The sequence below is a fragment of the Leopardus geoffroyi genome, chromosome A3 (genome assembly GCF_018350155.1).
Source record: "Leopardus geoffroyi isolate Oge1 chromosome A3, O.geoffroyi_Oge1_pat1.0, whole genome shotgun sequence".
Classification (NCBI taxonomy): domain Eukaryota; kingdom Metazoa; phylum Chordata; class Mammalia; order Carnivora; family Felidae; genus Leopardus; species Leopardus geoffroyi.
This window is the reverse complement of record NC_059336.1, coordinates 101,805,399-101,828,803: the sequence shown is the minus strand read 5'-3', so window position 1 is coordinate 101,828,803 and position 23,405 is coordinate 101,805,399. Positions and strand designations below refer to the sequence as shown.

General features: G+C 40.8%; 1 protein-coding gene across 2 annotated transcripts in view; it reads left to right on the top strand.

Annotated features, from left to right (window-relative positions):
• EIF2AK3 (eukaryotic translation initiation factor 2 alpha kinase 3) overlaps window positions 1–23,405 on the top strand; it is a 67,356-nt gene that overhangs the window by 3,464 nt on the left and 40,487 nt on the right. For both annotated transcript variants that reach the window (XM_045446804.1, XM_045446805.1), the window contains exon 2: window positions 9,775–9,904. In XM_045446804.1, the coding sequence (XP_045302760.1) occupies window positions 9,775–9,904 (130 nt within the window). The remainder of the gene's footprint in view (window positions 1–9,774; window positions 9,905–23,405) is intronic.

Here is a 23,405-nt window from a genome sequence, read left to right as displayed (position 1 = left end):
AGTTGTTGGAGAGGATCTACTTGGCAAACAGGAGGATCACTTCTTTCTCAGACACAAGGAGAGTGAAAATAGAGGAGTTTTGCCTGGCAGAGAGTAAGTGATCTTGGGCAAACAGAATCTTCTAGGAAGAGATAGGCCCGTGGTTAGGGGTCTTCCTGGTAGCTTGAGATAGTGTGGAAAGTTGGAGAAGCCTTGGATAAGTAAATTGATAGAGTCAACGAAAGAGACATAGGCCAGGTTTATAAAACTTCCTCCTAAGTGCTCTTTAAAAAAGTGAAAAACCAGACAATATCGGCGTTGCATAATAATAGACCAATATCCTGTTTATTTAAAGGAGGAGGAACAGATTTGAATTAACCAAGCGTTTATTACAAACAGCTGTGAAGAAGAAGTATGGTACTTGCAAAACTGTTTTAAAAAGAGGGAGGTGGGGAATTAAGGTTGTTATTTTTGCTTGTTGTCTTTTGATGCCCAAGAAGCAATATGAGACCCACAGGTTCATTTTTTTTTCTCTTGGTGGAGTTTTCATTGGTTTTATCCAAACTGCTTACTCTACATCTCAAGAGCATGTAGATGAGTAAATAAACTTTTTCTTTCTTTAAAAAGTAGCCAAAACATTTTTAATGTTTTATTTATTTTTTGATAGAGCCTAAGCAGGGGAGGGGCAGGGAGAGAGGGGGACAGAGGATCCAAAGCGAGCTCTAAACTGACAGGCTGACAGCAGTGAGCCCAATGGGGGGTTCACACTCACAAACTGCAAGATCATGACCTGAGCCGAAGTCCCGAAGTCAGATGCTCAACCCACTGAGCCACCCAGGCGCCCTGAGGATACTCTTCTTTATTTGAACTCAGAAGCCTTTACACACTGAGGCATTTTGCAGAAAGGGCCTGGGTTTTCATCAGCTGCTGTGAGCTGTGATTCCAGCATGCTTCTTCTTTTCCTAAATACTGCCTGGGAACTTCATCTGTTGTTTTCCCCCTTTTTGTAAGAGAGGAGCTGCTGCTGGACATTTTTACTACAAAATATTATAAAATACAAAGAGGAGAACTTGTAGGTTACAGAACTAAATGTAAGGGGGGAGGGAATTAATTTTATTTTTTTTTATATTTCACCCTTTTCCATTTGTAAATGGCCATTTTGATTAAAAATGGCTCCTAGAACAAAGCAGAAAGAGTGTGTCCAAAAATGTTCTAATCTCATAGAGAAAGGATATCCGGTACTCATGTTGTCTATAACGTTGAAAACTTAAATGGTATTCTTTAAGGTTTAGCTGATGTGGCAAAGCTATGAAGTATAGCAGGTGAGTTTTGACATCGTTTGTTTTGATTTGGGGCAGGGCTCGTCCTGTGGTATGTTTAAATAAAGGAGGTTTGATTTGAAGATTTACTTAGTAGGTGAGGACTAAGAAGTACAGTCTGATTAGTACTAGTTTGTGTTCGGACAAGAACCTATGCTTTCTTGAATAAGAGCATATGTTTAGGTGAAGATTCCTGGCTACATTAAAGCAGATTTAACCAAATTGCATTTTTTAAAATTAATTAATTAATTAATTAATTAATTAATTAATTTTTAATGTTTATTTTTGAGAGAGAGAGAGAAAGAGAGTGTGAGTGGGGAAGGGGCAGAAAGAGAGCGGGAAACACAGAATCCGGAGCAGGCTCCAGGCTCTGAGCTGTTAGCACAGAGCCCGACGCGGGGCTCGAACTCACAAACTGAGATCATGACCTAAGCCAAAGTCGGACGCGTAACTGACTGAGCCACCCAGGTGTCCCTTTGTTTTTTTGTTTTTTTTTTAAAAATTGTTTTTAATGTTTATTTATTTTTGAGAGAGAGACAGACAGACAGAGCGTGAGTGGGGAAGGGGCAGAAAGAGAGAGCCAAATTGCACCTTTAATTTTGTAGAGTTCTTTTTCCCCTCTCCCTTCCCTCAAAGAAAGGAAATGTGCAATTTAAAAATGCAGTTGTTAATGTAGAAACTATTCACTCAATATAATGTTCTCCTGTCACCTGCTTCTCTTTCACATGGGAAATGTCTACAGGTAGTAAGCCTCCTTTAAAATTATTGTATGAAAGAATTTAGCATCTACTTACCAGACTCTGATAAACTTAATTGTAAATAGGCAGGTATTCTGGGTGTCTGAAGTCAGAGCAAACGGTTTTTCAAAATTGGATATTCATTGTGGCGTAAGGTCATTTCTGCTCAGTTGAGGGCAAATCAGAGCAATAACAGGATAGACGGCATCTTGATGAAATGTCTGGAATGAGTAAAAGCTGCACATTATAGTAATATAGTAGTTGCTATTTATGAAAACTTATCGTTAACAGAACAATAGAGTTTAAAAACCTAAATTCATGCTTCTGTCCAAAACCTCTTGTTTGGTGCATGACCTTACGCAAGTCACATCTTTCTCAGCTTCTGTTTTGTTTTTCTTTTGTATGTATAATAGTGGCTGCCCTGCGAAGATGTTTCATTCAACAAACATTGCATTTCATGTAGGGGCCAGGCACTGTTAGGGCCCACGGGTGGATGCATGGACAGCTCAGCTTGCCTGTAAGCCCCAGCTGTGACAGGGGGATCATTGTATTGAAGAATTAACTACACTAGAATGGATAGTGAGTGATATAAGAGTAGTTTGAGAATAAAGCCAATGGGGATATCGAGTGTGTGAGTCCTTGAATGTGAAGTGTCAAGGCTGCTCTAGGCTGCAAAGCCCAGAGCAGTGATTCCCAAGCCAGGGCTCCTGGATCTCCAAGGCAAAAGTGGAGATCCATGAAATTATCAGTATTTTTAAATAAATAAATGGGAAGTGGATATCCAGTGAGGAGAAGCCTAATTAAACAGTCAAGTTTCTTGGCTTTGAACTAGAATTGTATCAAACTTAAGATAGTAATCTTAGCTATGACTTTTAACAAATGTTCAGTATTTTGTAATTTTTTTTTAACGTTTATTTATTTTTGAGACAGAGAGAGACAGAGCATGAACGGGGGAGGGGCAGAGAGAGAGGGAGATAGAGAATCGGAAGCAGGCTCCAGGCTCTGAGCCATCAGCCCAGAGCCCGACGCGGGGCTCGAACTCACGGACCGCGAGATTGTGACCTGAGCTGAAGTCGGACGCTTAACCGACCGAGCCACCCGGGCGCCCCAAGAAATGTTCAGTATTTTGGTTGGTACTTAAGTATTTCCTCTACAAATGGGGGAGTTTATTAGAAATGATGTTTATTGTGCAAATGAAATCATTTAAGATGCAAGATAAAGAACAAAAGGGAACTTTGTTGAAAAGTTTAGAAACCTGCGTACGCATGCGTGTGTGTGCGTGCATGCACGTGGCAGTGGGATGGGGGGTTATGCCTGATTACGAAAGGCTGTATGTGCTATACCAAGCAGTGTGGCCTTTATTCGGTGAGCACAGGGAGCTTCGGGACTTCATCAGATCTCTATTATAGAAACAAAACTGTTGGAACTGCACAGGGGAGAGAGACCTGAGGCAGGAAAATATGTCAGAAAGGCTTTTGAAGGTGTTCTGATGACAAGTGAGAATCGGTTCTGGGACAAGGGCATCGGTAATGAAGAAGAAGAAGACAATTTAAAAGCTTCAGAAATAGAATCAATGGTACCTGACTGTTGTCTAAATGTAGAACGTGAGGGAGAAGGTAGACATGATGTCTCATGTAAGTGTTAAGTGACAAGGCAAGTGGAGAAGGATGTGGGAGAGAAGATTCGTCTGAACACTTTGTGGCGATAACGGGTGCGCCCTGCTGGAAATGGAACTAGAGCAGGTAGAGAGACGGTGGATGGTAAATACCATATAGGTTTGGGAGCCATCATGTTCCACGTGAAGTCAAAGCCATGGGCATTGGCTAAAGCTAGAACTCCATGGCCTGCTTGCTGGAGATTGAGAGCACCAGGAATGATGGGGTGAAGGGAAGTGGCCTTGTGGAAGCCAGGGAAAGAGAAGGTCCAGAATCAAGACCCGGCCTTCAGCTGCTGCTGCAGGACAGACTTGATGAGGAGAATGGGTCTGGCATTAGGAGGAGATTGTTGAAAACCTCTCTTAAGAGTACCTTCCAAGTGGGACGCCTGGGTGGCTTAGTCGGTTGAGCATCCGACTTTGGCTCAGGTCATGATCTCACGGTTCGTGAGTTTGAGCCCTGCGTCGGGCTCTGTGGTGACAGCTCAGGGCCTGGAGCCTGCTTCAGATTCTGTGTCTCCCTCTCTCTCTGCTCCTCCCCTGCTCACACTCTGTCTCTCTCTCTCAAAAAGAAATAAAGATTAAAAAAAAAAAAAAAAAAAAAAAAAGAGTGGCTTCCAAGGATTGGGTGATGCATAAGAGAACAGTGCTCGCTGTTGAATCCTCCAAACAAATGCCTTTGTAAACTAAAGCAAGGTGTAAGTGAGGGATAGAAGTTTCAAGAGAATTAACTGACAGAGTTGATCAATAGACCTTCTTCATCCATGTCATAGATTAGTTTTTTATGCTAAGGAAACAGCCCTTTGAGGGAAGTCAGTGTTTGCCAAACTGGCCTTGTAGCAAGACTCAACCTGGGGTGCTTGTCAAGCTATAGCTCCCAAGCCCTCTGGGGATGGGACCCATGAATGTTTAATGGCTTTTAACAAGCACCCCCAGATTATTTTTATGATCAGGCAAGTCTGAGTTATTCTGAACTGGTGAAATAGCTGTATCTTACCTGTGAAAAAGCAAGTGGAATGAAGCTGAGAGCAGAAGAGCAGAGCCATGGGGATATGCACAAAGCTCCCGTTCCTAAAAAGAAGAAGAAGAAAAAGCTCCAGTTCTTTCCACAGGAAATGCTGTGTCTGCAGTTCCCTTCAATTCTTGAATAAGTTAAGGGGTTATCATTCTTGTTCATAGAAACCTGAAAGCAGCACGAGTGAATTGTGGGGAGATAAAATGGCTTTATAGTCTCCCTATTTGGGGGAGGATATTCATTTTGCAGCTCTGATTGATGTTTGTTCTAAATGCTTACTGCTGTTCTCTGATTATCGTGCGTTCAGCATTATCTGTCTACTGGATGCTTTTCTCAATCGATAGTATATGGATGAGCATCTCTCTCTTAGAATGTGATTAGATACAACAGTCCAAAGGTTAGCATCTCTTTTTTGCCCCGTAGCGCTACTCAATTTCAGCCACAGCAGAAGGGATACTTGCTTCCAGAGACATGCTTGGGAAGGAGCCCATAGTTAATGTTATGGCTAGCGGGTTGCAGACGAGCGGATGAAGGACTTTGTGTGTGTGTGTGTGTGTGTGTGTGTGTTGACACTTAACAGAGTTGGTAGGGGATTTACTGTTATTTCTATCAAGCAGGTTAAAATAATTAAGGGTACTGGGGCGCCTGGGTGGCGCAGTCGGTTAAGCGCCCGACTTCAGCCAGGTCACGATCTCGCGGTCCGTGAGTTTGAGCCCCGCGTCGGGCTCTGGGCTGATGGCTCAGAGCCTGGAGCCTGTTTCCGATTCTGTGTCTCCCTCTCTCTCTGCCCCTCCCCCGTTCATGCTCTGTCTCTCTCTGTCCCAAAAATAAATAAAAATGTTGAAAAAAAAATTTTAAAAAAATAAAAAATAATTAAGGGTACTGCATTCACATAGAAGAAACAGATTACATTAAATATAAAAAGGCAGTTAAGAAAGTGATATACTTATTTGTTCCTGCCCACAGGTTTGTAGTTCTTCTAATTATTGCCCAAATTTACACTTCTTCTCTGGATACAGTATATAATCTGAAAATATCTTGTTTTAAAAAAAAAAACAGAATCAGGGCGCCTGGGTGGCTCAGTCAGTTAAGCGTCTGACTTAGTTCAGGCCATGATCTCGCCATTCCCAAGTTCGAGCCCCATGTCCGGCTCTGTGCTGACAGCTCAGAGCCTGGAACCTGTTTCGGATTCTGTGTCTCCCTCTCTCTCTCCCCCTCCCCTGCTCCATCTCCAGCTCCATCTCTCTCTCTCTCTCTCTTTCTCTCTGTCTCTCTCAAAAATAAACAAAAAAATTTAAAAAAATTTTTAAAACAGAATCTTTGACTCAGTTAAAATGCACCTCATATGATAGGTTTTCAGTGAAAGAACAGTTAGATGTTAAACTCCAAGTGACTTCTTAAAGTATATTTTTATATCCACCTAAGATATACATATGCATATTTTATTGTTGTGTTTTTCTTTGTTTTGAAGATGAGACCTAGAATTTTACCATTCTTCTCTATATACCTCTAGCCCAAATACCTACATACTCAAAAAATAAAGGTTTTTGTTGCTGTTGTTGTTAAAGTAGAATGTCAGGGGTGATGAACAATGTTGGTTCTGAACTTTAAAAATAGTGTCTGAGGTGTTCCAGTGGTCTCCTTAATTTTTCATGGGTTAACACTGTTTGCTTATACTAAGTTTTGTTTAAATTAGAGTGGCTTTCATTCCGCTATTTATTTGTGTTTAATGATTACTGAACAGAATTAGACATTTCTACAATGGCACTAGGAACGAGGTAACTTGGCTGTGAACCTTGGAATGCTGGCTTAATTATAGATTCTCTTGCTTTTATTTGTAAATTGGCACATCTAAGGTATGGGTTTTTTATACCCTTCATTATAAAATAATATTCTTCCTCATAGTATCCATCTCTCCCCCAGTTCCCAACAGATCTCTTTCAAAAGCAGGGTAATGTGTGGGGAGGGGAGTTAAGTTGTTCTCTTTCTTTTGGTTAGTTATCTAAAGTCAGTAGCGGGGCGCCTGGGTGGCGCAGTCGGTTAAGCGTCCGACTTCAGCCAGGTCACGATCTCGCAGTCCGTGAGTTCGAGCCCCGCGTCAGGCTCTGGGCTGATGGCTCAGAGCCTGGAGCCTGTTTCCGATTCTGTGTCTCCCTCTCTCTCTGCCCCTCCCCCGTTCATGCTCTGTCTCTCTCTGTCCCCAAAATAAATAAACGTTGAAAAAAAAAATTAAAAAAATAAATAAATAAATAAAGTCAGTAGCGTTCGTAATGCAGCAAAAATCTTTATTTTCATAAATTAGATTATGAGTTACCATTTGGAAAATTCAAAATGAGAATTGGTGTATAGTTTGGGAAATAAATTAACAATTTTATTTATCCACTTGATACATTTATTCATTTGATAAACAATTAAGTGCTTTGAAAGGTTTCCAACGAGTTTATTGAGCTCTTTTGTCATGGTCAACTTCTAGCTTCACTTTGATTTTGTATGCTTTGTACTTCAAGTGAAATAGAAAAGAAGAAGTTTGTATTTATAATCCTAAAGTGGAACGTAACTATCTGTAGGTGGAGTTTGCATGGCCTTTGAAGCAGACAAACATACCTAACCAATTCCTAAAACAAGGTTTCCAACGAGTTTATTGAGCTCTTTTGTCATGGTCAACTTCTAGCTTCACTTTGATTTTGTATGCTTTGTACTTCAAGTGAAATAGAAAAGAAGAAGTTTGTATTTATAATCCTAAAGTGGAACATAACTATCTGTAGGTGGAGTTTGCATGGCCTTTGAAGCGGACAAACATACCTAACAAATTCCTAAAACAAGTGTACAACACAGTCTTTCATTCGACAAATATTTATTGAAGACCAATTCTGGATCTGGGAGTGTATGTTCCAGATGGAAGGCACAGTAGCTGCAAAGGCCCTGAGGGAAAATCAGGATGAGTTTGAGGAATCGGGGTAGTCATTCCGGGGGTACCGATTTTGGATGTGCGAACTTTGAGAAGCCTGTAAGACCACCTGAATCTGGCAGGCAGTTAGACATGTGAGTCCAGAGTTCAGGGACAGATACAAATTTGGGAATTGCCGGCATATAGATGGTATTTTAAGCTATGAGGCTGGATGAGACCATCAGATGAAGTACATGGGGGTAGAGAACACTTTAAGAGCTAGAAGAGATGAGAAAGAACCAGAACGCAAAACCGAGGAAGAGTAGCGTGCAACTAAGAAAAAAAAATCAGATCTTAGAAGCCGCATGAAGAGTGCGTTTCACGAAGGGCAAGGAGAAGGCACTGGTCGGGTGCTGCTAGAGGGTCAAGTGAACGGAGACCTGACCATGGGGTTTTTCAGTATGAAGGTTTTTAATGACCCCAACAAGAATCTTTGAAGTGGAGCGGCAGAGGCAAAATGTTGATTAGGAATAATTTAAGACAGAAAAAGGGGAGAGGATTTGGAGAGAGAATATAGAAGAACTCTTTCAAGGAGTTTTGTTCCAGAGGCAGGCAAGGAGTGGATGGAAGCTAGAGAGGAGAAAGGGTTCATTTTGTTTAACTGGTTTCATTTTTAAGTTGGGGGAAATGATACCAGGTTTGAATGCTGACAAGGATGCTCTGGTAGAGGGGGAATGATTGATGTGAGAGCAAGACAGGAGATGTGAGGACTGGCAAATAGAGGTCTGTTTTCTAAACAGAAACGTCGATAGTGGGTGGAACCACGAATGAACAGTTCACCTGCAGTGATAGCAGGGTAGGTAGAATTCTAGGGTCCCTTGCTGATAAACTGAGAGATGTGATGGTGGGATTTCTTTTGATTATATCTGACCCCGAGAGTTCTGAGCTTAGAAGAGCTAGTGTTAGAAGTTGAGGAGACAGGAGAAGTGACATTGTCAACCTAGGACAGTGGGTAAGTATACAGACCAGAGTAGTGTGCTGTGATGGCAGAGCATCATTAATAGCCCCTTCCACGTTGGTGGTCGTGATTAAAGTGAGCCCAGTCAGCATGGTTATGTTTTTCTTTGGCCACATTCAACTGCACGGAAGCGAGTGAGAAAATGCAAAACGTTGGATTTAACCAGGGTCGAAGTTCTGCCAGTCAAGTGTGACAAGTGAGAGGGGACAGGGAGTAGAGGTGGGGGGAGCTAGGAAGCTACGAAGTTCTTAAAATGAAGGACTATGGAATTTACACTGGGTAAGAAAGAGGTGAGGGCGTAATGGTAGTGAAGCTCAAGGTCAAAGTGACAGGATCCCTGGTGGGGTCAGAGATTTGTGGGAATCGGGGAAGTAGAGGAAAGAAGAGGGAAAGAGGGGTTGGTGGCAGAGGATGGAATGTTTGCAATTTCAGTGGGGCAGGGGAGATGCGGTGATTGGTAATGCCAAGGGCTAGGGTCTCACCTTGGCAGTGGTTGAGGCAAGGTAAACAGATAATGAAAACCCAAATAACATGTTAACAGTGATAGTTAAACGAGGAGCTAAAATCCTTAAAGAGTGAGGCTAGTGGCCCAAGGGTCAGTGGACAATTACTAGAAGGGGTAACGGGTGGGGCAGTCTGATCCTGAGGAGTTTTCGAGAGGAGAGAAATAGTGTGGAAATGGCAATGAGGCGCAAGGAGTGCGCCTACCCTGTCACGGGGCCCAAGGGTCAAGGGTTTTGGAAAAAAGAATTCTCTTTGCTCCGGAAACAATGTCCTCAGGAAGAGCTGGCTTTCTACTCCAGCAAGAAGGCAAGTGAACATTGAGGGAGAACTGTGTTTCGGGGTTAAGGCTTTCAGGGCTCAGGGAAGGGAAAAAGACGGCAGAACCGGGAATGTTGAGTTCCAGTGGGGATTACAGTGTAGGGACGAGGGGTGACCTGGGAGTCTGGAGCTCTTCACAAGGGATAGAAACAGATAGAGGACCTACTGCAGGGAGCCTGGTGGGCTTTAGACAGATAGTAGTAGCGAGACTGTGTTTGTGAGGAGGTGGACCCTCCTCCCCCAGGCCTTGAGACGGCCTGGTGTTCTTTCCAGCGTATGCAGTCAGTGCCCAATATCGTACACATCTTTTAAACTTTGTCTTATTATTTTTTTACATTTATAGATCATTAGTGATTATCAGCACTTTAGATGGGCGAATTGCTGCCTTGGATCCTGAGAATCGTGGTAAAAAACAGTGGGATTTGGACGTGGGATCCGGCTCCTTGGTTTCATCCAGCCTCAGCAAACCAGAGGTAAGGATTTTCTGTTACATATTGATTGGAAACAGTTAATAATGATTGCTGACACTTGTAGTCTGCATTTGCTTAGAGAGCTGGGGCTCAGGGCCTGATGGCCCGGGTGTGAGGTCTACCTGCCTTTTGCGAGCTGTGTCCCCTTGGGGCAATTACCTAACTTTGCTGTTCCTCAGTTCCCCTCCTGTAAAATGAGTGGGTAATGTCTTCTGCTTCTTAGGATTGTTTTGAACATTAAAGGAGTTAATCATATAAATGAGTAACTGAGAATACTGTCTGCTGTATCAATATAGCTCTTTATCTGAGCTATAACATGATCACCGTTTCTTCCGCCTTATTATTATCACAAGGTGCCTAGGAATAATAACAAATATAAGTATCTTAACTGCATCTTAATAGTTAGAAATACATGCGGCAAAATCCCATAAATTGTTCCCTACATTTTCCCTCAAGTGTATACGCTAATGGTAAGCACGACATTTTCTTTGAATGTAATTTTAGACAAATTTGATTACTTGCAAAAACAAAAAAAGAAACCGTGCTTCTGAAACTCCTATGGCACATGACTCCAAGACTTGAGCAGGCGACACAGCTCCGCAGAGCTTCAGGGTCCTCATCAGTAAGTGAGGACACTGCTTACTTTGATGAGGTTGGGTGCAGTGCGGGTTAAATGAGGGAAATTTCTTTTTCTCACCTTTCGTCTTGACTCTGATAATTAAGTCTCTGTCCTTTTCTAGAGCTTTATTCTCTTGTTTAAGTCATTTAAAATAAGCCCCTCTCTTGAGTTGTGACTGCCAACACGGAAGCAGTCACCTCTGTTTTCCAGAATACTCTCAAGCCTCCTATCTCACCAGGCTGCTCCTCTGGGACACTCCCTGTGGGTGTTCTTTTTTCTCTTTCGTCACCAACTGTTCCCTTTCAAAAAGCTTTCCAGTTGGTATCAAAGTTGGAAAGGACAAAACCTAACATGAGGGGCTTAAGAATGACCTGATTAGTGTTGATGGAATTTTCTGATGAAAAAACTGCTACCAGTGACCCAGCTACACTCGAATAAACCCAGCCTGGATTCCTTCCTGGAGCACCCAGGCAGGTGCTTTGGGAAATTGCCCCGCTTCCACATTTGTGTGTGCCGAGCCCTCACTGGGTTTTCATAGTGCTTACCATTTATCAGATGGTACAGTGTGCTGAAAAAAATCTGAGAATACTGAACTTCTGTTGTATTGTGAATTATTAATATAAATAGCAATTTTATTATAAATTACAATAATGTGAATCAGGTATAATATTCAAGTGAATTACTACTCAAGCGAAACATTCATTGATTTGTGTTCTGCTGGGATTATGCTTGGGTATGCATGTTTTGCTTTATTTTTAAACTAGACATAAAAAGATGATCAGCAAAATCAGAAGATTGTAAGCTGTTTACATCTGAGGTAATATTACAGTGTGTTGTGGTGGTACAAAGCATGTGTGTGTTTGCAAACTAAAAAATATACTCACGAACGAAAGATAAATTGCATGGTATGACAAAGTAGAATGCAAATAGTTATGATGCCCTGAGTGCTATTGAGTGGGTTTAAGTTACGTTAGCTGTTTTCTTAGGTACAGTTCAACTTTCTCATTTCCTGTGGTTTATCAGGGCTCTCTTGTTTTAAGTGCTTTCCTCCCCACGGACCCCAAACCCTAGACCCTTTGGATAAAATACTTTGAAATGTTGAATCTCAAGCATATTCCCAAAGTTTCACTGTGTCACCCTGAAACAGTAAATGAAAAGCTCACTGGCCACCTTCCATGCAGGGGAAGAAGCCTGAGGCCTCTTTTCAGACCTAGATTTTCATTTTCTATTTTGTGGGAAAAAAACAGAAAATCGAAAGATACTGCCCATCTGGGATAACATAATAGGTTTTCTAGACTTTACGGCTGCCCCAAGTTCTTGAGACCATTTCTTGAGACTACGTGTTCTCCATGTAGATAACGCGAATGACAACAAGAGAAGTTATTTGCTTGAAATTGCAGACCGACTAGACGATAAAGCTGGGATTAAACCGAGCCTTGCCTGACCGTACTCCATTCTTCGGGTTTTGGAGCCATTTCTCCATCCTGTGTGCACCTCCCCTTTACACACTCAGGCTGCTCAAAGAAATTTTAAAAAGAGTTGTTATTAAATCATTTTAAAAAATGAACCCATTGGATGAGAGCATGAATAACATAATTTTATGAAGAATATTTTCCAGTTGAAAAATATTTTCGTAAGAAGCATGGCTTTGTTTTGTGTTTTTATAAGTCTCTTTACTTTCCGGTTTGGTAGAAGATAACTGGATTTTCGTATCTGCTTCTGCGCTCAATGTGTTGCATTGTTGTTTTGGCTGAACTATATGAAGAAGAAAATCCAGGCACATACATCTACGTGGCTGGAAAAGGGAGATGTATTTTAGAAGCCTCTTCAGATGATTGGGTCATTCTTTTTTTAAATTTTTTTTTTTTTCAACGTTTATTTATTTTTGGGACAGAGAGAGACAGAGCATGAACGGGGGAGGGGCAGAGAGAGAGGGAGACACAGAATCGGAAGCAGGCTCCAGGCTCTGAGCCATCAGCCCAGAGCCCGACACGGGGCTCGAACTCACGGACCGGGAGATCGTGACCTGGCTGAAGTCGGACGCTTAACCGACTGCGCCACCCAGGCGCCCCAAGGTCATTCTTTTTTGATACTCTACCAAAACACTTGGAAGTTTCTTAAAGGTTAGTTGCACTATAGAATCTGAAACCTTATCAATGAACATTTTGTACTCTTTTACATTAACATCCATTTGTCTGTCTTGCCTTTTACTCATGCATGATGTTCTAACATCATCTGGCAAATATTGATTCAGTGAGTTATACAGATCTTCCAGATGTTGACACATTTCTTTATAGAATATTTGAAGATCAAATTCGTTATTATCCTTGGATGCAAATTAAAAAAATTTTTTTTTTAAATGTGTTACTATCACCACTGATCTCATCAGAAAAATAGTTAAGTACTGGGAAACTATTGAGCTTACATTGGTAGATACAGGTTTTCCAAAATGCGAATTTTCACTTGAAAACTGTTTTTCTTCCCCCACAAATATGGTCAGTTGTTCTCTTTGCAGTGAGAGGTTCACTTTGTGTATTTTTGAGAAAATGTCTGACGGGTACCCAGCTCTCATAACCATCACATCCCCTCAATTTTTCGAGTAGAAATGGCGCCCTGTGAACAAACAGCCCCCAAAGTCCGTCACACAAGCGCTTTTTCCTCAAGACGTGTTTCATTCAGCGTGTGGCTAAAGTGCAAGTGTGTCCTCGGCAGTCACGCCAGAAGAGTGAAAACGTGTACTCAGGTCCCAAATGAATGAAATCAACTTTATATCGCTTCACCGGAACATTCCTGAGTGAAACTTTTCTCTTTCTTTCTCTCTCTCTCTCTCTTTTTGCTGCAAGTGTGTGCTGGTGAGAAACGCAGTGATCAGTAGTTGGGTGCTCGATGGCGTGCTAAGGCGCTGCCAGTGTTAGTCACCATTGCTTTTATACCATCAGTGCGGATATCACCCCAGTGAGAAAGCAAGTAATACCTTCGCCGCAGAACTTTTTGACTCTCTGCACTTGTAAAAGCATCCACAGGCCACAGTTTGAGAATTGCTGAGCTAGTGTATGATAGAAATAGTATAAGAATATTTGGAAGGCAAACAGGAATGTAGCGTGAGCTTGAGTCCTCTGGTACTCAGTAGGGTGTGCGTTGCTCAACAGCTACAAGTTGTGTTCACAAGTTGGACAAAATACCGTAAAAAGAGGCTCAAAAACTGCTATTTGAAATGCCCTAAATATGACACCAATAGAGTTACTATACCTTTTTAAATGCATCTGATAAAATATTTTACGAAGGTCCCTAACTTTTTGTGAGAAATGGTTAATTTTCTCTTTCTGAAGCTCAGCGTTTGGTAGGGAAGGGTAGTGTAGGGAGGAGGGGTAGATACAGCAGGTGGAAGGAACTGGCCTGGAGATAGAGCCAAAGCCACCCAGGTGACAATAGATAGATCCATGACTCCATGTGGGGACTCCTGTATTAGAATGGCAGTCTCTCTAAGCTTTCATCAAGAGTGGTATGAAGGAGGGGTGAGGAGTGGTATGAAGTTGGTTGAGGGTCTGACTTCAGCTCGGGTCATGATCTCACGGTCCATGGGTTCGAGCCCTGCATGGACTCTGTGCTGACAGCTCAGAGCCTGGAGCCTGCTTCGGATTCTGTGTCTCCCTCTCTCTCTGCCCCTCCCCTGTTCACGCTCTGTCTCTCTCTGTCTCTCAAAAATAAATAAATGTAAAAAAATTAAAAAAAAAAAAAAAAAGAGTGGTATGAAGAAGAAACAGATGAAACCCAGAAGGCCAGGGAAGATGTATCCCCTGTACAGCAATTGGTAAAGCTACTTATGAATCTAATGAAGAGAATTTGATAGACTGTATAATAATTTTTGTTAACTTTTATGTGTTAAGTAATCTCTACTCCCAACGTGAAGCTCAAACTCGTGACCCCAAGATCAAAAGTCTCACACTCTACCGACCGAGTGAGCCAGGTGCCCTGTTTAAATAATTTTAAAGTTATTAATGATAGAGCAGTCAGTGATGAATCACATGCACTTTTGCTGGAATAATAAAATAAAGCCACAGAGGAACTTCCAATGCTGTGTGGGATTGTGGAAGAGGGGCTGGGATTCAGGGACCGAGTTCTCCTTTGGATTCTTCTGTTCACTGACTATGTGGCCTGGCTAAATTCTTCAGTTCAGCAGAGTTTTCATTTCCTTCTCTATAAAATTATGGGACTACACTAAATCCTGAAGATTGTTGTAACTTCAGGAATCAGGTAGCATCAGATACATGAAACTCCCAAATTATCGAGAGGAAGTTTTCAACTTCCCCCCGCTTTTTTTTTTTAACCACATTTAAGGCTTTAAAAAATAAAGCACAAATTCATTAGAAATTGCCATTAGGTGCATATCTCATTGCCTCCTGGCCTGCTCTGATGATATTGTCCTTAAACTTTTCTAATGTAAAGGGCATATAAAATAGTATATTACGTTCTTTTAGTGGTGTTTTTATTATGTCAATGAAAAAATTAACATACAAGATAGGAGAGATTGACAACTCCATTAAAAACAATATTATATAATATTTAGGATCACCTGTATGCTGCAGGGTGGTTGAGATGCCTGATCTGATTTACCATTATTTCCTCTTGACTAGGTAATTTACAGACTTTCTCAAAAGAATACTGATAATAAACCAAGCTAAAACTGGTGTGTGTGTGTGTGTGTGTGTGTGTGTGTGTGTGTGAGAGAGAGAGAGAGAGAGAGAGAGAGAGAGAGAGGAGAAAGAGAATAAATGGTAAACCTAAGTTCATTCCATCAGCTTTAACAGTTGTGCCCTAGGTTCTAAGCCTAATGCTTATGATAATAGCTAAGAATTTTGTTTTTTATTTTTCGAAGGACCACCTGAAGTGAAGTCTGATTTGCTTTCCTCTGGTTATTTATATGCAGATTAAACCTTGAAAAAGCACTAAAGAGGTTTCGCTGCGGTTCCTCATTGGTTGTCTTAAATTTTGTTTTGTAGCATATTAGCATAGTTTTGCTTTGGGGTATCTGGGTGACACTTGGATCACACTTCACCAAATCTAAGTAGATATAATATCCTTGAACTATCTATTTGTCTGTGTCTTGGAACATATTCCTAATTACAAAGACCTTCCTTATCTTTATTTAGAATGCATAATTGTATACATGTAACTAGTTTCTCCTTAGATGATACCTTTACCTTTTCTTTATTTAGAGATACCATATTTGTTTTTTTGTTTCAGTTTTCTGTTAAAATGCCTTTTTTCTTCCCCCTCTTAAAAAGAACAAACAACCCTATTATAAGTCTATACTTAGAGTTTGGGGTTTTATCTTATTTTTGGCATGTTTCTCCCCAAGGCACACCGCCTTTCTGTTTCAGACAGGTGCAGAAACAGACAGCTATGATACTGGAGCTTTCCAGCCTCCTCCCCACCCCTCATCAGAATGCATTCATTGAGAAAGGCCTTCGTAGGTAGGGGGATCCTTTAGAAAAGGCATACTTTTAATGGTTAGCTTGATTTGTTCACAAAGAATCCATCAGTAGACCCTTTGAATGGTGCTTTATTAAAAGAGGATCGGTGATCTCTTTTAAAGGTTCTCTAATTTACACTGAAAGATGTCTGGTCATTTTGCAGTTTTTCATTTGTACACAAACTAGCATATTTTGAGCCTGACTGTGTCATTGAAGATTGCGGTTTATTTGGAAAAGTCACTGTTCAGTCATGTAGCAAGCCAATATGTAAATAATTGCTTAGGTTAATTGCTTTTCTTTTAATTATAGAAATAAAACCATGCTTTGATTCAATTTTGTTTTATTAATCCCTTCGCACGGCTGAAAGCATTGCTGTGAAGTAAACTAGTTTACTCTAGCATGCATGTTGCCGAGTGAGAAATTGATTTGACCCTATTTTTTAGGAAATTGACTTTGCATGCACATTATCTACTTCATGAATGTATAATGATCTAAATGAAGGCAGAGATAGTTACTGAAATCTGTGTTTTTCATCATGAATGCAAAAAGTACACTTACAAAGTGAGTCTGATAGTTTTCCTGGAGGTATTTTGTTCTATAGGTTCACTATAGGTTGAGGAAAGAAAGAATGAATGAATTAAATAATTATCTATGTAGTATCTCAATGCTCTTGGGCATTAATTCACAATTGTTGATGATAACTAATAACACATTGCTTCGGGATTTGTTTTTTTCTCCATTTCCTTTTTTTTTTTTTTTTTAAGCAAAAAACAAAACATTTCCTCTTAAGCATGTCACGTGGGATGCCTTCTCTGACTAATACCCAGATCTGCTGAAAGTTCTCATAATCCCTCGTGTTAGATCATCTAATTAGTTGTTAACCATGCCCCCTTCCTTAGTCTGTGAGGTACGATGCCCAGGAACACTTTCAGCAAAAAAGATTCCTTCATTCTCCCCATCACAGCAATTTCAGTATTTTCAGGGGGAAAAAAAAAGTGTTTCCTTAGCACAATGCTTCAACATTTTTTTTCTCTTAAAGTCACAAATACTTAATTCTGGTACCTAGTCATTTGGTAGGTTGCTCATTTTGGTTTATTAAAAGGTATAATTTTATGTTCCATATATAGTATATCATTTTTGAAGAATTAAAATATACAAAAATATGCCTGTTAACTTTAATATTGTTCATCTTTGTGATCAATAAAGGAGTTTACAGTCCTTCAGAATGTCTATGTGATAAAAGAGAATTTTAGGGTTGATAGAGATTTCTGGTAAATTTAAGACTGGTAACAGTTTGATATATTTAATTCTTATATTGAATTCATCTTTATTTAGTTTTGAGGTTTTGGTTTTTTGGTTTTGTTTTTTTTATTTGAGAGAGAGAGCAGGGAAGAGGGATAGAGGTAGAGAGAATCTTATTTTTTTAATGTTTATTTACTTTTGAGAGAGAGAGAGAGAAAGAACACAGAGAAGCAGAGAGGCGGAGAGGGAGAATCCCAAGCAGACTCTGTGCTGTCAACGCAGAGCCCAACATGGAGCTTGGACCTGTGAACTGTGAGATCATGACCTGAGCTGAAATCAAGAGTTGGATGCTTAACTGACTGAGCCACCCAGACGCCCAGAGAGAGAAAGAATCTTAAGCAGGCTCCGTGCTTAGCATGGAACCTGACGCGAGGCTCTATCCCAAGACCCCGGGATCAGGAACTGAGCTGAAGTCAAAAGTCTGACGCTCAACTGACTGAGCCACCCAGGCGCCCCCCAAGGCTTTGTTTTTAAATGGGGGTTGTAAATCCAGGATTGGGAAAGAAATAATTGACATGGCATAATTAAGCTCTCTACTTTCTCCGTGAATTTACTTTTGGAGCAGCTATTTAAATTCTAAAGGCTTTTTGGAAACTTTTGAAATCTGGTGTTCGTGAACCTTAGTTATTTCTGAAGTTTATTTATAGAGAATAAAAGAAGGTTCAGGATGAATTTACAAGTACTCAGATTAAGAGTTTATATTTTTGTTTTAAACACTTTTAATAAGTATACGTATATACGCATACACACATGAATTACATTAGAGGTTCAAAATAGCATTACGTTTACATAACAAGTCTTGTTTGATTAGTACTTCGTAGTTTGCAAAGTGATGCCAAACCCATTCATATTTCAGCCTTACATAGCCTTGTAAAATAAATACTCTTACTAGCCTCTGTTTTTCAGATTAGAAAATTAGGGCTCACAATGGGTCAGAGATGTGTCTGATGTAGTAAAGCTGAGACTCAACCCTAGATCTTTGGACTTCTCCTCGCCCTCTTTCCGATGCTTCATGCTTTTTGAAATATTTCAGTACTTAACCAGTGTATTTGTGTTTTGTGTACTAATAATCATAATTCTTAATGTGCTTTATCCAGAATAATTGCTGAAAGACATCATGTACGTAGCAGACTTTGCATGCTGCTCAGCATATCGTGAGCGCTTAACTGCCTCTTAGACATCCCTAGTGGAAAAGTCAAAGGTACCTGAACTTAACGCATCCAAAACAGAACTCATCGTTAGTGCCATGGGAGCCTGACAGGGTGTGCACTGGGGTACAGCAGTGCCCAGGATAGATGAGACCCTCGCCCTCGTGGAACTCATGTGGCACTTTGTGGAGCCAGCTGGGGAGACAGATATGAAATAATCACAGCATAAGTAATGTAATTGAGTTGTGGTAACTGCCACATGGAAGGGTGGACCCTAGAGAGCCTTCGCAAAGGTGCCCGACCTACCTGGATAGGAGGCCGGAGAAGTCTCCCCGGAAGGGATCTCAGTTTACAGCTGAGATCTAAGAGGACAAGGAGCTGTCCAGGCAAGAGATGGGCAGAGGGGTGGGAAGACACTGCTCTGGGAGAGGCAGTAGCCTGTGTGGTGGCCTTGCGGTGGGAATTATCACAGCGTGCTCAAGGAGCTGAGAGGAGAGGAAAGGCAGCAAAGACAAGGGTTGGGGGCAGTCGCAGATATGAGTCTGCTGAGCGGGGTCAGGGCCAGGTCATACTGGGTCTAGTAAGCTGTGTTGAACATTTTGGATTTTATCCTGAGCCATCAGAAGCCCTTGACGGATTTTAAGTGGGAGAGATTCCTCCATAGTCAAAGCCGAAAGCATTTCTTGACCTTCTTTTTTGCTTTGAGACTTTCAGTGAGACTCTGATGAATCAAAAGGTTGTCTCAGTGAGGCATTTGTATTTCAATCCAGTCATCTCAAACTGGGGAAGTATTTATATATATAAACATTCGTAAAGTATTCACACCAACTAACAGAACCTGGAAGAAAACAGGAGAGTCCCTAAAATCCTACTAAAGCCAGTAGACTTGAGGCACCTTTTTCTCTCAGTCTCCCCTGACTCATCACTCTGCCGGGATTTTTAAATGTTAGAATTCTAGAAGTTTGGGTGTGGGTCATCTTCTCACCCTACTCTCTTTCAAGGAGGTTGTGCCTCTGTTCCCATGACAGCAGCAGTTCTAAGTTTTCTCTTCAGCTCAGACCTCTCCTCTGAGCTGAAGACCGACTCAGGCAAATGCCTCCTTAACATCTCTACCTGGAGAGCCCTCTCAGTCTCTGGGAACTCACCACGTGTCAACGCGCTCCTGCTCTTCCTCTCTGTACCTGTTCCTCGTTGACCACGACATCCTCCTTTGGTCTTAATTGAATTCTAGAGTGTCCAAATCCCTTTCTGTTTTGACTGTAGAGGAACTGGGGGGGAACAGGGACAGGCATGGGGAAAAGCAGGAGGCCTGTAGATCCCCAAAGCAGTAGAAACATCAGTGGTCTGGGAACCCAAAGGCGCACCTTTTAAAACAGCTGGGGAGACTGAATTTGCAGATCAAGTGCAGTCAGTTAACGTGAGAAGTTTTGTAAAACGGTGCAGTGTTAATTTTTGTCCAAGGTCACGTAGCAAGCAGTAGGCGAAGGCAGGGACCCAGGAATGAGGCTGGAGGAGGTGCATTCATCACCCCGAGGACCCGGCTCCATTTCATATGTTGGATGCCCGCTGTTGTCTCGCTACCTAGGTTAGCAAAACAGCTAGCATGGCCAGGAAAGGAATTGTTCAGGGAAAAAGGGGTTTCCATATAACAAAAAAAGTCAACAAGTTAACACTTCCAAAGGAGTGTTTTTCATGTATTTTACATCTTCCCAGTCTTCGTGAATTTTATCTTTTTAGTCCTTGAGGTCATCATTAGAAGCATCAGCTGTTGCATTATTCTGGAGATGCTTGGAGTTCTTGAGGTGGGAGAGAGATGTGTGCCCTTTTAGTGAATATTCTAGAATCGTTTTTTTCCTTTTCCTTTTCCCTTACAGGCTGTGTTCATTCTTCCTTATCTCTACTGTTGATAAGCCCGAGTCTTACCACATGCTTCTTATCACCCCTTTTGCTTACCCTCTCCTCCCTTTTCACTTTATTGCTTCTTAAACTTGTACTTGGGACTTGGCTTTTGTAGCTCTCAGGGCCAGCATGTTCTTTTTCCCTCTTTCTGAGCTAGGGAACACACTGGGTGCCACTTTTTGGATTTGAAAGTGTTTAATGTTCTCTACTTGAGAAAGTAATAGTGCATGTAAATCCCATTTCCAAAACTACACGAGGGAAAGTTCTTGCTAATAAATTCAGAAAGAATATAAAATTAGAAATCATTGTTTTATTCCCTTTATTGAAATAATAGGTCATCAGTTGATACTAAAATGGTGAAAAGTTGATTGAACATTTTAAAATGGAGGGGTCAGGCTGACTCCTCCAAATCTACTGATGAATAATAGTAACAAATATGACATAACACAGGGGTTGGCAAATTTTTTTGTAAAGGGCTAGAGAGTAAATATCTTGGGCTTTGTGGACCAGATGGTCTATGTAGTTGTAGTAAGAAAGCAGTCCATAAATGAATAGGTGTGACTGTGTTCCCATCAGGCTTTACTGATAAAAACAGGCAGTGGGTCAGATTTGGTTTATAAGCTGTAGTTTGCTGGCCTTCAATATAATAGGAAGTATGCAGCACCACCTATGAAGTACTCTTATCAAAAAAATCCAGCCTGCATCAGATCAAAGCGCCAGGTCTAATCACACACTTTTCAGAAAATGGGACAAAAGAACAAATTAAATGACACGCAAACTCCAGGCTGTGGGACATTCTATAGGATGAATAATAGTCTGGTGTCTCAAGTAAATCAGTGCGTGAAAAAGGGAGTTAAAGGGTTCTTGTGGGGAAAAAAAAAGAATCAAATCTAATATGTGGAGTTTGAGTTCCTTGTTGGAGCAAACCAATTGTATAGTACATCTTTGAGGCAGTCAAGGAGATTTAAATATTAGATGATTTTAAGGGATTACTCTCAATTCTGTTAAATGTGATATCGGCAGGGTAGTTACTTCTCAGCAATAAATACTGAAATGTTTGTAGGTGAAATGGCATGATGTCTGGGATTTACTTTAAATCATTCTAGTAAACAAGTATATGTAGTGGGTGGGTGGGGAACAGACGAAACAATTGGCAAAATTTGGTAATTGTTGAAACTGGGTGATAGACACATGGGGCGTTATTAGTCTCTTTCTATTTTACATGTTTCAAAATGTTCAGAATAAGTTAAAGTTGAATGTACCCCAGAAAATATATGTGTCCATGGCGGTGGTGGGTGCGTGGTACCTAGAAAAAGAGGAAGAACCAAATTAAAAAATATATTTTATATAATTAGAAGAATTTTTGTTTTTATTTCTGGTTATATTCGTTGGAGTAGTAGCACTTCCTACATTTTTCTCGGTTGAAGTTCCTCCTGTCACTTGGAAATGGAATTCTTATTTTCACATTCTGATTTCAAATAGCACTCCCTGATTACATGTGCCACTGGTATTCATTATGCCATTTAGGTTTTGTTCAGAAATAGAAATTGAATTATTTCACTATACTGCTTTGCGATTGCATGGATAAAGATCTTGATTGGCTCTTTGGTACTGAGTTTGCCCACCAGTGTGACAACCCTTCATTTTAAAATTATGCACAGGAAAAAACAAATGGGGGGGGGGTTGGAAACCATAAAACAACAAGAATTTATATTTTTAAAAAGTGACTGATGGAGGAAGCAAGTCACGCAATTAGTGTGAGAAGCAGAGCAGCGAATCAGAACAAATAGCTGCTTGCAGAGACGAATCAGTGGGATGTAAAAATGCATCACCGTAACCTACATTTTTTTCTACCAAGAGATTTGCAGCTGACTATTGAGTGACTCATTCCTATGCTGGGAGGGTGAGGTAATGCTCTTGTGAGGGGTGATGTCATCTCACTACCTGAACCGCATGCATACATCATTTCTTGTGGCTCTCAAGGAAAAGCACCATCTGCTTTCACATATGCAGCCTGAAAGACTCTACAAAGATCAGTGCAAAGGTTAGCGGCCATGGGTATGACTCATCAGCAGCCAATTAGTGAAGAGCAGCTCTTTCAAAGTGAGCTTTTAAAATCACGATCTAGAAATACGACATGATGTCCTGAATCATAGAATGCTTTTTGTTGTTGTTTTGGGTTTTGCACTTTTCTCACTGAGTTAACGCTGTTGAACGTCTAACTTTTAAAATAAGGCAGTTCTTCTCAATATGGTCAATCACCTCAAATCTTCTTGGTTGTTTAAACCATATATATATGTATATATGTGTATAATTTTTTTAGTATATGTGCTGCCAAAGCGAGCACTAAACCATATTTTTTTAAGATTTTTTTATGTTTATTTATTTTTGAGAGAGCGAGAGTGCACACGATCAGGGGAGGGGCAGAGAAAGAGAGGGAGACACAGAATCCGAAGCAGGCTCCAGGCTCTGAGCTGTCAGCACAGAGCTGGATGCAGGGTTCGAACTCATAAGCTGTGAGATCATGACCTGAGCCGAAGTCAGACACAACCCACTGAGCCACCCGGCGCCCCTAAACCACATTTTTAATAGCAGGATGTTTGTTTTCTTTTACATTTGGAGGCATATATATAGATCATCTTTAAAGCAGAAACGAATTTTAATCTGTATTAGTTGGACAGTTTTTTGTTAGCAGTTTTTTAGTTTTTGATTTTTTGCACTCAGGAGCCATTGTGTTTCTTAAGGATCTGCTAGTGTTTTAGGAGAAAAGAGGTTGTTAATGGAAGAGGAAACAAGTCGAAATAAGTGTTATCTGTTTACCACAGACCTTCTAGCCCTTCTTCCTCTTTCTTGTAGTGATGCACACCTGCTTTCCCTGTTTGTCCTTAACTAGTGCTGCTGTTGACTTGACCAGACAACCGAACTACCCATTTTTTAACTTTATCATAATCTGAATTTACTATTCTAGTAAATAGGATAGAGAATACCTAACATAATATGAAAGGGAGACAACAGTAAATACTTGATTTTCTAACTGATAGGTAATTCAAAATGGGAGAATG